The 13415-nt window shown below is 52.9% G+C and overlaps 1 protein-coding gene across 1 annotated transcript; it reads left to right on the top strand.

Moving 5' to 3' along the window:
* The first annotated feature begins 4159 nt into the window (after nt 1-4159).
* On the top strand, nt 4160-6014 carry FOXC1 (forkhead box C1). The gene is given in 4 exon segments (XM_050327854.1): nt 4160-5034; nt 5037-5450; nt 5453-5777; nt 5779-6014. Coding segments are annotated over 4 exon segments (1695 nt in total). The 5' UTR covers nt 4160-4172; the 3' UTR covers nt 5873-6014.
* The last annotated feature ends 7401 nt before the right edge of the window (nt 6015-13415 follow it).

The raw sequence follows: 13415 nt of genomic DNA, 5'->3' as shown, positions 1-13415 counted from the left end.
CAGCACAATAGATTTTTCTACTGGTGAAGCACAGATTTGATGCGATCACTTCCCTCCCTACCCCTCGAAAGGATGTCAGCGGTTTTCTCCTGCGGTGTCGCCCGCTGTTTAAAGAACATGGAAAGCTGCATCCTGAGATGCAAAGAGCCGGGCTGGGTGGCTGGTTTCAGAGGGATACTGCTGTGATGTTGAAGCCAAAAGAAAGGGAGAGAAGCGAAGCTCTGACTACATTTAAACATAAACAGCCCGTGGCTGGAAAGCAGTTCCCCCCCAGGTCTTCGAGAGGAGCGAGGACAACGCACAGCAAATTGCTTGTGTCCACCTGGGCTTTGCCCAGGTCAAATGGTAGTTCTTCCGCCTACAGCTCCGATGTCATCTTTCTTTCTGACATATTCCTAAATAAGGTTGCAAGTGACCACACACGCGAAGCCTCGGAGGGTTTCGAGACAAGCGCGGCTTCCCTGGCCTGGGGTTGCCCATCGGGGCTCCCTTCCCTCCGCCGGCGCCCCTCGCCCGGCTTCGGGCAGGAGGCGGCAGCGGCCGTGTCCGCCGCCCGGGGCCCTGCGGGACAGGGGGTCCTCAGAGGCCGAGGCTGCTGTCGTCCTGCTCCGCTCCTGCGGCAGACCCAGGTGGGGCACGTCAAAGGCGGCTGTCCCGCCCGGAGGCCAGGCTGGGTAAGGCGGCGGAGGTAGGGCGCTGGGGAGAGGTAGCTCTGGCGTGCGGCAGGGTGGGTAAAGCCCAAGCGCCGAGGACTCTTTCTGGGTGGTATCCAAAGACAGCAGGGGGAAAACTGATCTTTCAGCCTCCCTAAAACCGCTGTTTCCCCACAACACGCACATGTACAACCCCCAAATCCCTCTATGAACCTTCACAATGGTGACTTTTGTGCCTCAAGTAGAGAAACCAAAGTCCTGCTGGGTTGAGGTCTGTAACTTAACACACTTTAGTTGCGTCATTTCGCAATTAAAGCATCGGAGTGGCTATTGCAAAATATATTAAATGCAAAATACGTCGGATTAATGCCCCCCCCTCCCCTTCCCTGTGCTGAAACTTCTCGGTGTTACTCCAACCTCTGCCTGTGAAACAGCTTCGCTACCGTCAACATTGTCCAGATAAAATGAAAAAGTCATTGAAGGCTCCCGGTCTCGGAGCGGCACGTTACGGACGCTCAAGGGAGCGAGAAGAAAGCCCATGGAAATTGTTTTTAAAAGCAGGTAACACCGTGGGAAAACCGGATGACCTGGGCTGCATGGAAGCGTGCTAAAATGCCCTTTTTCTTTCTCTTTTTTTCCTTTTTATTTTTTTTTCCCCTCGGTAAAACAAGAAAGAGGTTTTGAAAATATAAAGTGTTGGAATTGACATCTATTCCAGTGCTTGCACATTTATTAATTCTGCCGTGATGGGAGAAAAGGGAAAAAAGTGTAATTAGGCAGGAGCAGGTGAAAAATTCCAGATGATGAAATACAACAGACTAAACGGGATAAGGTATTCACCATTAAAGGACTGACATTTATTACCAAAAGGAGACCAGTTACGTTTGAATATGAAAAGAAACAGATATTAAGCTACATACATTACCTTCTTCACATGAATTCAATCTCATTTAAAATACTTATTTTTTTAATAACCAACTGATCGGTGTTTCAGCGGAAAAGCTGTACTTGCTAAAATACCACCAGGCAAATGATGCGTCTTTAACATGCTCCAAAGACACGATTCCCAAAGCAATCGATCACAGTAAAAAGTGTGGAAAGGAGGTTTCAAATTAGTGAAGCCAAAAGAGTCTTTTGACGTATTTGTAGTGTCACAAGATCAGGATGGGTAATTCATCTCACAAATACGCCACACACACGTCATTCCCATACAAATTCCACCTCTTAAAATAGATTTCATCTTGATCCTTTCAGCTGATCTATTATTAACGCTAATGAAGTTTCAGAGGTATGGTCTATAAAGAAGAATGAAGAGTACTGAGTTGTACAGTGAATATCTAAAGTATTGGTAAAATAAATTTCAGTGCAAAAATGTATGCGAATTTCTCCATGTTTAAGGTATGACAAGCTTCTTTCCTAAATACAAGAGAAAATGGAAAATAAAATTGAAAAAATAAATAACCAAGCCCTCACTTTTTGCTCCCTTTGAGCTCCCGTTAAAGTCGTATTCTTGATTAGAGCCCAAATATTATTTCAGATAGTTAGACAAAGGCAAAGGAAATCAAATCTTCGTAGTAGAACCTGCCAAGTAGTTTAAGGAACATTCATTTTGTTGTGGTTCTTTTTCTGACTTTTTTTTTTTTCCCTTTCGACACACCTGACAAAACACGGAATCCACTCTGAAGCAGACTAGGAACAAAATTATGCCCTCTCCGTCTCAAGGGAATAAAGAAATAAAGCAAGGATCCGCTCTCCATGTCACATCCCATATGGTCTGTAAAGATTACCTGAAGGGCGAGCTACAGACCCCGTTCAAAGAAACGCGTCCCTGTTTATAAACAACAGAGGCAGCGGGCGCTTCATTTGCAGACAGAGAGAGAAAAAAGCCCTTGGTGGCTGATAAATAAAAAGGAGCTTTATAGGACTCGTCAAAACCCTGTCAACCGGAGGAATGCAATCTCTTCAGAAGTGTTTGGGCAGGCAGGTAGCTGATTGCAGGCAGGGTGGTGCTGCTGGGGCAGGGGCATCCCACCCCCCTCCGCACACACACCTTCCTCTCCGTCCCCGCGGGAGAGCTCCTGGGCGGGGAGGGCAGGGAGCGAGCCGGCACACCGGCGTGGAGCCGGCCCGCCGACACGGGCGGCAGCCTGGCAGGAATGGGAGAAGGGAGTCCGACCGGAGCGTGCGGAGAAAACACACCAAGGAGCTTACAAAAAAAAAAAAAAAAAAAAAAAAAAAAAGAAGAGAGAGAGAAGTAACATTTCGGAGGAAACACGCGTGGCAGACCGAGGGGTGCACCTAGGTGGGAAGAGGTCCGGGGGAAGCACATACACATACAGAGATATATATACATATAGGTGCAGGCATGCACGTCGTGCCTGTACGCGGGGTGCGTGTGCGAAGGCAACCGCGCACGTAAGTACGCGAGTGGGTGGGCGAGCGAGGTACGAGGCAGTAGGGGTCGGGCGGGTCGTCGCGCAAAATGCGCGGGGGTATCCCCGCGGGTGCGCAGAGGCCCGTGCGAACCCGGGGCTCCGCGGCGCTCAAGGCGTCCGCGTGTGCCGGCGAGCGTGTGTGGCCGGTCCCCGAGCGCTACAACTCCCGAGGCTGCTGCTGCAGATTTTTTTTTCCTTTTTTTTTTTTTTTTTCTCTCGCTCGGTTTTTTTTTCCCTCCTCATTCAGAGTCCCGGGTGTCTCCCAGCGCTCATTGGCCGCCTCGGCTCAGTGGGGCGGAGCTGGGCCGCCTGCAAAAGGAGGAAAAGAAAAAAAAAAAGAGAGGAAAAAAAAAAAAAAGGAGACCGAGAGAGGAGAGGGAGGGAAAAAAAAAAGGAGAAAACTGTAAGTGCGTAAAAAAGTTCTCGCCGTGGTGACGGATGCTCAAAAGTTCAGGAGTTTTTCCGATGCTTCCCAAAGCAGCCTGCGACCGAAAAAGAGACTGAAAAAAGCGAGAAAGAGAGAGAGAGGCAGACTTTGCACTGGGAGATCGGGAAGGTGGATTTTTTTCTTCTTCTGCTCGCTTAAAAAAAGCCAACAAAACACATCCCTCTACTTTTGTCCCTCCTTTGCAGACAACTTGTTGCAGATCCCCGTGGAACAAGGAACTGGGAGCGTGGGAGCCTCTTTGCAAAGGTTTTATTTTCTTAATACTCTTTCTGCGTTTGGAAGTTGCTTTCTCCGCTGCGATTATTTTTTTTTCTCTCCGCCGTTTTCTTTTTTAAAACATTTTTTCCCTTTTTTGCACCCCTCCTTTTCCCCCTCCTTTTTTGATTTTTTTTTTTTCCCCTCCGCGTGGAGCGCGGGAAGCTCGCCGGTGGGCTTTCCTGGGCGAAGAAGAGGAGACTTTCGGCGCTGCCGTCGTTATTCTTTCTCCCTTTTACCGCGCTCCGCCGGGGGGGTGGGGGGGTGGGGGTTGCCCGGCCGCCCGGTCCAGCTCGGTCCGCGGAGCGGCGGAGGGGTGGAGGGGGAAGGGACGCGCTGTTTGGTCCGGCGGGGAGGGTGGGGGAAAGCTGACGGGAGGACATGCAGGCTCGCTACTCCGTGTCCAGTCCCAACTCCCTGGGAGTGGTGCCGTACCTCGGCGGAGAGCAGAGCTACTACCGCGCCGCGGCCGCGGCGGCTGGCGGGGGCTACACGGCCATGCCGGCTCCGATGAGCATGTACTCCCACCCGGCCCACGAGCAGTACCCGGCTGGCATGGCCCGAGCCTACGGGCCCTACACGCCACCGCCGCAGCCCAAGGATATGGTGAAGCCGCCCTACAGCTACATCGCCCTCATCACCATGGCCATCCAGAACGCGCCCGATAAGAAGATCACCTTGAACGGGATCTACCAGTTCATCATGGAGCGGTTCCCTTTCTACCGGGACAACAAGCAGGGCTGGCAGAACAGCATCCGCCACAACCTCTCCCTCAACGAGTGCTTCGTCAAGGTGCCCCGAGACGACAAGAAGCCCGGCAAGGGCAGCTACTGGACCCTCGACCCCGACTCCTACAACATGTTCGAGAACGGCAGCTTCCTCCGCCGCCGTCGTCGCTTCAAGAAGAAGGACGCCGTCAAGGACAAGGAGGAGAAGGACCGCCTGCACCTCAAGGACCATGCCCCGCCGCGCCCGCCGCCGCCCGCTGCCGCCGCCGCCGAGCCCGAGGGCGGCCCCGCCGGGGGCAGCGCCGCTCCGCCGCCGCCGCCCGTCCGCATCCAGGACATCAAGACAGAGAACGGCACAGCCTCGCCGCCGCAGGCCGTGTCCCCCCCCGGCGCCGCGCCGCCGCTCGGCGCCGTGCCCAAGATCGAGAGCCCCGACAGCAGCAGCAGCCTCTCCAGCGGCGGCAGCCCCCGCAGCACCCTCCCCTCCAGCCGCTCCCTCAGCCTGGAGGCCCCAGAGCCCCTCCGCCGCCCCCGCCGCCACCCCCGCCGCCGCCCCACCACCACGGCCCGGGCTTCAGCGTGGACAACATCATGACCTCGCTTCGGGGCTCGCCTCAGGCCGCCGCCGAGCTGGGCGCCGGCCTCCTGGCCCCTGCCGCCGCCGCGCCGCGCACCGGCATCCCGCCCGCGCTGTCCCTCGGCGGCTACTCGCCGGGACACAGCTCCGTCTACGGCTCGCCCTGCGGCCAAGCGGCCGCCGGCTCCGCCGCCGGCACCTACCACTGCAACATGCAGGCCATGAGCCTGTACGCGGCGGCGGGCGGCGCCGACCGGCCCGGCCACCTGCCCGCCGCCGCCGCCAGCCCCGCCGAGGACCCGCTGCCCGACTACTCGATGCCCTCGGGCGGCGGCGGCGGCGGTGGTGGCGGCGGTGGGGCGAGGGCGGCGGTGGCGGGGCGCTGGGGCACGGCGGGCTGGGCGGCGCGGCGGGCGGCCACCAGGAGGGGCACCACCCGCACCCGCACCAGGGCCGCCTGGCCTCCTGGTACCTCAACCAGGCGGCAGCGGCGGCGGCGGCAGCGGCGGCGGCGGCAGGGGAGCTGGGCCCGCTGGCGGGCGCGGCGGGCTACGCGGGGCCGCAGCAGGGCTTCGCCGCCGCCCCGCGGGAGGTGTTCGAAGCGCCGCGGCTGGGGCTCAGCGCCTCGCCGGGCGGCGGCGGCGGCGGGGCAGGAGGGGCGGCGGCGGCGGTGGCGGCGGGGCGGGGGCGGCGGGAGCTGTCAGATGGCCTTCCCCGGCAGCCAGCCGCTCTACCGCACCTCCGGGGCCTTCGTCTACGACTGCGGCAAGTTCTGAGCGCGCCCCGTCGCGGGGACACTGCGGGGACTGCGCTCCGCACCGCGCCCGCGGAGGGAAGTGAGCGCATCGCGAAAAGCTTTTGTACAGAGACAGCCCCAAAAGCATGTCTTGGTTTGTTAAAGGACAGTGTTACTCCAATAACACGTAAGTTTTTTTTTTTTAAATTGCTTTGAAAAATACTTTTTTCCCCCCACCCCGCGCTCTTCCCCGTCTCTTAACGTATTGTCATTTAAAAGGGAGTGAAAAGTCCAGCGTAAGAGTACCAGCTTCTTCCCTCCTCCCCTTCCTCTTCTACAAGGACTTGTTTTAAAATGTAAATTGCGATATAGTAATTTATTTTTAATTTGTAGTTGGATGTTGCGGACCAAACGCCAGAAAGTGTTTCCCCCTTTCCTGAAAAATGACGTTAAAATTGACTGAAACGCTGATATTTTTTTCACTATATAAAAAGGGAAACTGTATTAATCTTATTCTATCAATATTTTTCTTTTTTTTGTTGAAAATATTCTGAAGGTATTGCATTGTTTGTTTATTAATAAATTACCATTCAGTTGGAATGATACACGTCTGTATATTTTAATACTTTCATTTAGACACAGAGAGAAAAAGAGAGGGAAAAGGGATTTCATAACTAACTTTGTCGCTGGAACAGCTTGTTCCCCTCCGCACAAATTCCAAAGACCATTTAGGAACTGCCAGGTCGAAAAATCCCTTTTCAGTCTCTTCTGCAATATGTTCCACTTAGTCAGCTCGCCTTATCCGCTAGGAAAAAAATACTTTCCCATGGCAGCTCTGAGTTGGCAAATAAACAAACACGTTTTCTTAGCAATTAATGGGCAAGACCTGGAAACATTTGACCATACACAGTAGTATGACAGCATTATGGCTTTTTAAATAATATGCCTATGTAAGGATATATTAAGCGATAACTCCGAGGTAGAACTGCATGCAGTAGATCCCTGCCCTTGTGTAACTGTGTATATATATCGAGCTATTTATCGGTCTGTGTGTGTTTCAAATGTATTTATATCTAGGATTTACATATGTACCTATATTTAAAGAAGGATTACGTAGTTATTTATAGCTTCATATACGCATTGCATATTTTTCTAAATTCCACAGTGTATAGCAGATGCCAAATCTGTACTACGTTTATTCTTGAATATAATGCAAGCATATAAATCACTGCGTTTTAGAATTAATAGCAATGCGTGCAATCACATCTGTGAAGCTGCTTCTGTAATATATATTTTTTAAGTACTATTTTATTTCAGGGGAAAAAAAAGTAGTTGGATTAAAGGGTACTTGTACAGTCCACTCTTACACCTTTATAGCTCTACATTTCTCCTGTCCTTCAGGGACTTCACTGGTCCGTATCTTAATTGTACGGACTGAAATTATTTTAAAACCATTTTGTGTGGGCGAATTTTTCGCATACAGTTGTTTGGGGATTGTTTTACCTTTTTTTCCTACTCCCCCCCTCCTTTTTCCTTAAATTGGAAAAAAAATATATTACCAGGGTAGCAGATGAGTGCTGCACAGACTGACATCTTGTCAGATCAAGGATCTTACCTTCTGGACAATTTGCTATTAAGAACCTATGAGCCATAGGGGTCACCTTCTCCTTTTGTAAGTAACAAAATGCAATAAATTCATTAACTTAAAAGACTCAGCCTTGTCAGTCAGACTTGGGAATAAGTTTACTTGATTACAGATACTTAAGGCCTAAAATTTGCTTTCAAGGTAGTACAGTTTCCTATCAGAAGCTCTTATCTAAAGGCAACACTTAGCAGAAATTGCTGTTGCATTGTTAAGGGTTATATTGTAAATAAATACAAAGGTATTTACAGTTCAACCTTATTACCTCACTTTTGAGCTGTGCTGCCCTTCCAAAGCAATAATTAGAGGACACCTTCAGCAGATCGAATGAACATGTGGGGTGTGTGTGTGATTTTATAACGTTGGCTTATAATATGTTTATGTAAGTATAGCATAGTCTTTGCTTTTTCGTGCTAGTACCTCAAAAAAAATCGGCCTTATTTATATGTATTTGTTTGTTAAGTTGGGTAAGAGAAACTCAAATGCTCCATCGTCCGGTTTTGGTAAAGCTGAAGAGAACGACGAGCAAAGGCTCAGCGCCTTCGCTCCGGGGGCACGTTTTAAATGCTGCTCCCCGTTTTTCACCACTAAAGAGAAATAAAATGTTACCTATTCTCGGTGAGGCTCACTTTCTGCTCCCCACTGTCCCTCTCCCGGTAGCGAGTGGGGGGCAGCTAAACTGGCGGCTCCCGCCCACCGGCACTCCTTGTGAGCAGGGCTGCCGGGCCAGGGGCACGGCGGGGCTTTCACTGCCTCGCACTTTCGGTCCTTCTCCTTGGAGAGGGGACCATCGGCGGGGCAGCTCTCTCTGCCCCGGCAGATGGGTTTGCCAGGGAGGTGGCTGCGTAATAAGGCCAATCCTGCTCCCCGTCATGTATTTAAAATAAAGTTTAAAGAAGGCAGAGGGTAGAGGCGATCGCGTGTGCTATTTGCCTGTTATTTTTGTTGCGATCAGGCGCCGGCTTTCCTGTAGTTTGGGTTTTCTCAGCGGTCTCCAGCGGTAGGGTGTTTGTGGCGAAAAAAAACAGGGAGGGAAGCAGTTGTTAGCCCGGCTTGTTTAATAGCCCGTTGCATTTGTCAGTGGTGGTGCTCGGTTAGGGGAGCTGGGGGGACTGTGCGTAACTTGAACAAGTGCGGTGTGTAATTACTGCTAATGCCCGGGGCGGTCCGCGGGCCTCCGCAGCGGGGTGGCCGCGTAACTTGCGCTACCCGTGGCCCAGGCTTCAAAAGGGGCGGGTGGAGTAGGCTCAGCGAGCTGGGGGGAGGGGTGGCTCACAGTCAGGGAGGGGGCAAAGGGAAACCTCCTGCTCGGGCGCAGGTAGGTTGTGTCGGGATCCTCTGCCTCCAGAGGGAATCTCTTTCCTGAAGTGACGTGCGTGGTCGTAGCGGAGGTCACCTCCTGGTTCTCAGTGCGATGGGCTGGCTCATTGCACACGCGTGTTTCTGCTTTAGTTTTAAAATAATTATTCTTACCATAATCATAACTTTTTTTTTTCTTCTCCTCCTCCGCACAGAAATTGATCACAACGAAAATAAGATTAGCAGTGCTCAGGGTCCCCCGGTAGGCAGTGAAAAGTGCGGGCTTGGCCGCGGGAGGTGCCTGCCGGGCACGCAGGCCAGTGCTGCTGGTCCCTGCGCAGCACTGCACGGATAAGGACGTGCAGCTCCGGGCTCCGCCGGGCCGGAGCCTCCGGTATGAGGCGTTGCTGCTGCTGCTACTGCTGCTGCTGAGATGAGGAAAGGCCGGGCGGTCTTGCTATAAACCTTCCTGGGTTGGGGCAGCGCAGCTGGGGGGCACGGAGCGGGGCTTTCTGACCGCGGGCTGCCCTCCTGTCTATGAGGCACGAACTGTGTGTAGCAAGGCCCAGCGTGGGGCACGAACCCTTGTTCGTCTTGTGCTTCCCTGCTATTGAGACCAAAAGGCATACCCGAGTGTCCCTTCTGACCTGTGATTGTCTCCCAGCAGAATTGGGCCTGCCATGAACGCCAAAAGAGATGCGGTGCGACCCTGCACAGCAGTGGGCACGGGACATGTGCCCGGGCAGAAACTGAGATGTGTCCCCGTAAGGCCTCGACATCTGTGTTGGCAGCCCCTACAGTGAACAGGGACGCTCGGCCTCAGCCATGCCTGCAGAGCAGTCCCTTAGGTGCCAGGTTAGCATGGGGCTTTTGTTGTATTTTTACCTCAAACTGATTTTTTCCCCAAATTACTGCATTGTTTTTTATGAAAAAACAAATTTTTTTTAATTAATTTGGGGGACCATTGTGTTTAGTGGTTTCTTACTTGTATTTGTTCATCTGTCACTTAAACTGTGGAAAATGTGGAGGAGAAGAATATTCTCATAAGTTTCCTCCTCAAAATTTCTTCTTAAACCGATTACAGTTCATATTATGTTCTGCAAAGGTCATAACCAAAAATGGCAGAGAACTGCACACAAATAGTCAAGAGAACATTGATTAAAACCCCTTCCCTATCTCCACAGGCCGGGTTAGATGGAGAACACGGTCAGGCTGTTGTGGATGGAGATCTTTAAAGGAGTGTTTCCAAACTGGCGTCGTACCATATCTGGGGCCCTTTCTGAAAGCCACGAAGTTCGGGAAAGGCGCTTGGAAGTTAGCATGAGAGTATTTTCATACTTAGGTTCAACTTCATAACACTATTGGTAACTCCGGGGCTGCAGCGTATTGACCGACCGGCTGTATGCTGCCCTGATTCCCCCCAAAAAATACGCTGCTGGAGTGGGACGAGCTTAGAGCTTCGCCCTGGCCTCTGGAGACTTGGCTTGGGCGTTGCGAGTGAGTCGCACGCGGTGCAGGCGAAGGCCGGTGCGGGTTTTGCGGGAGGCAGAGCGGCGCTGCCGCTGCGCGGGAAGGAGCGGGGGCGCACGGCCGGGGGGCTGCGCGCCCCTCCGCGCCCACGCGAAGATGAGCGTGAGGGCAGAGTGAGTGCGCGGTCTGTATCACCTCGTTTGACTGCGCAGGCAAAAGCGTGCAGCGCCGAGGCGCGCACATGGCGCCGCTGCGCAGGTACAGGAGCGCTGCAGTCCGGCCCCTAAGGAAGCTCTCCGCCGCCCACTTCCCAAAATCGCTCATTTCAACAGCGACGGCTAATTGAACCTTAGATTTCAATTAATTTGTCTCGTAACGTAATTTAAGCTCCTCGGCGTACTACGTCCATTTTTCCCCGTCTCCCTATGTCAGGGGCCGGGTGGTTTGGCAAAATGTTTCCGTCAATTTAACATGCGCTGATGTTTTGGTTCGTTTGGGTTGGTTTTTTTTTTTAGAAGCGGAGGGCGGTGAGGAGCGCGGCGGTGGGCGCCGTCGGGGTGTCCGGGGCTGACGCGGGGGCACAGGTAGCGCGCCCAGGCGCACAGCCGGGGTAGGGCGGAGGGCGAGCTCAGGTTTACCCGGCAAGCTGCGCAAGAGGCTGGCGGGCCTGAACTGTGGCTGTACGGGAGCTGCTTGCTGCTCCCCCAGGACGCGCGTGGGTTTCAATCCATCGGCATTTCGGTCACAAGCTCACGGGCTGGGAGGATACCAGTTACCCTTCCCGTATACCCGTATAGCTTTCCCCCACCTTTTTCATTTTTTTTTCTTTTCCCTTCTGACTCGCCACCCCCCCGGCGGCTTGTCTGTGGTGAATCCGCCCCAAAGGTGGTGCGGTGCCGCGGTGAAGGGAGCTCTCCTGGTTTAATTACGCTGGGGCTCATAAAGCCATTCGCTTCTTTCCAAAGTAATAAACAAACGTCGCGTTAGGTCAAGATTGATGGTGTCCATGCAATAAAAACGGGCCAGGTCAGGAAGGAATAAAATTCAATCAGAGCTCGCGGAATCATTTTTCAGGGGACAGAAAGACAGAAAAGGAGACGGGGGTCAAGGGAGACGATGTCGCCATTCACAACACACCAGCCGGGAGGGAGGAGGGCGAGGGTTAACGAGCGATTGTTTTTTATCAAGCGGAGACTAATTGAACGAAACAATAGCTGTATCGGCGGGGGAGGTCCGGCTCCTTGTCCGGTAGTTGCGGGGCCGGGCGGCAGCCCCGCATTTCGGGGGGCACCGGGGCCCCTGGCAGCACTGCTGTACCCCCCATTTTCCTTTGAAATTATGTACACGCACCTGGGGCAACAGGAAGGTCTTGTCCTAAGCCGGGGGCTGGAAGTGCGGATAGGGGTAGCGAACAGTCGAGTGTCTAGGGGAGGAGAGCGGGAGATCCCCTCATTTCGCAATAAGGCGTCCTAAAAGGCCTGCTTGGACGGCCGGAGGAGTAAGCCCCAGCTTTCCCGAGGGTAACTCTAGCTGGTCCGGCCGAAATAGGAGCCCTCGGTGTCACTTGCAACTAACTCACTGAGTTTGGTTTCGGTGGTAAAGCTGTTGGCGTCCACCGATTTGGCAAGCGGCTGCGAGATGGTATTTGCCGGACACCCGACGGCTGGGGGGTGTCAGCAGTGTTCAAAGAGAAGACACCAGCACAGCTCCGCGGGGAAGCCCCTACGGTCCGAGGGGCATGTGTTCGTCCCGGCCTATTTCACCCGTGTTTTGTGCGGCGCGGGGAAGCAGCCGGCAAAAGCTCCCTCCCTCCATTTATTAGGCAGCGTCTTTGGTGCAGGGGGATTTCTCCCTCCTCCCTCAAGCCAACGCATCTGTTGCACACACCTCCGCGGCTTCCTAGGCCCGTAACTTGCGCCTTACTTGGTATGCGTATGCCACAAAATAATAGCTGTTAAAAAGCACTGCGATGCGGAGGGGGGAAAGGCAATTCGTGCTACCGATGAGAGGTCTCAGGCTCCGGCTGAAATGGAATTGGGTGGTCGGCAATTTTTTTGCCCCCTAAACAAACACAGCTTGAAACGACTTGGGTGGGCAGAAGGGAACAATTTGTGAGCCAGAGAGCAAGTGAGCTGGGCAGGCAGCCGGCCTGCAACTTACCTGCTGGAGACTTTCACCTGACCTTTAGGTGTCAGGGGGCTTGATTGTGCAGTGCATTACCCCCACGTTCAGGTCAGCTGCTTCAGACTGCGTTCAGCAGAATTAAAACGACAACAATGAAACCCCCAAACTGGAATACCCCCTCCTTTCCAGCCTCTATCACCCCTAGGGAGAATCCAGGAAAACCAACACATTTAGAATCATTAACTCTTAAAATAGCTGAATTTCCTCCGGTAGAAAAAACGCAAATTATTACACTCATGAGTTCAGCATATTTATATATTATACGAATCGATGAATAAACAGGTCATATCACTGCAACCGCCATCCCTCGGAAGGCAAGTGCTCGGATCAGAAAAAACGCCATTGCCGTTTTCCCCAAAACATTCCTGGAATTTATTTACTTGCCAGAACATTTAAGAGGCCGACTTTAATTTCTTTCTTTTATGCTTTTTTAAAAAATAAATATTTAAAATAGGGAGAAAGAAGAATGTTTTCCATCGAACGATAATGCAAAAGTACTGATAGTATCGTCCGTAGCAGAAGAGAATTGTTTAAACAATGTCGGTGCTTGCAAGATTGCCCAGTATAAATACATTTGCAGTGCCTTTTTGATGCGAGTTGCTAGTGGAACTCTTTTCTCCTGTATGTGTTCTGTATATGCATTTTCCCTGTCTGATTTTGTGAAATAGGGCTAAACCCTTTAGGTAGGAGCGGAGGGCACGTCGCTCTGCCAGTCCAGTCGCCCGGGGCCGGGGATGCCCGGCTGCCCGCGGCGCAGGACCGGGCGCAGCCGGCGGGCCGGGAACGGCGCTCACACACCTCGCCCCTGCCAGCGAGGAGCTGCTCGCCGTTTTCCCCAAGCGAGGATTTATGAATGTGCTGGCGGCCAGCGCTTCTAACCTCGCCTTTCAAGGATGAGATGGATTTAAAACTGAATAACGAATTGCAGAAAAATTACTTTATCCCGACGCCATTTCCCACCCCCCAAGCTCTCCGCCGAAGGGGGTGG

Source organism: Myiozetetes cayanensis, unplaced genomic scaffold, assembly GCF_022539395.1.
Source record: "Myiozetetes cayanensis isolate MyiCay16 unplaced genomic scaffold, myiCay2020 scf1, whole genome shotgun sequence".
NCBI classification, from domain to species: Eukaryota; Metazoa; Chordata; class Aves; order Passeriformes; family Tyrannidae; genus Myiozetetes; species Myiozetetes cayanensis.
Note: the sequence above shows the minus strand (reverse complement) of the source record. Positions and strands in the feature narration are given on the sequence as shown.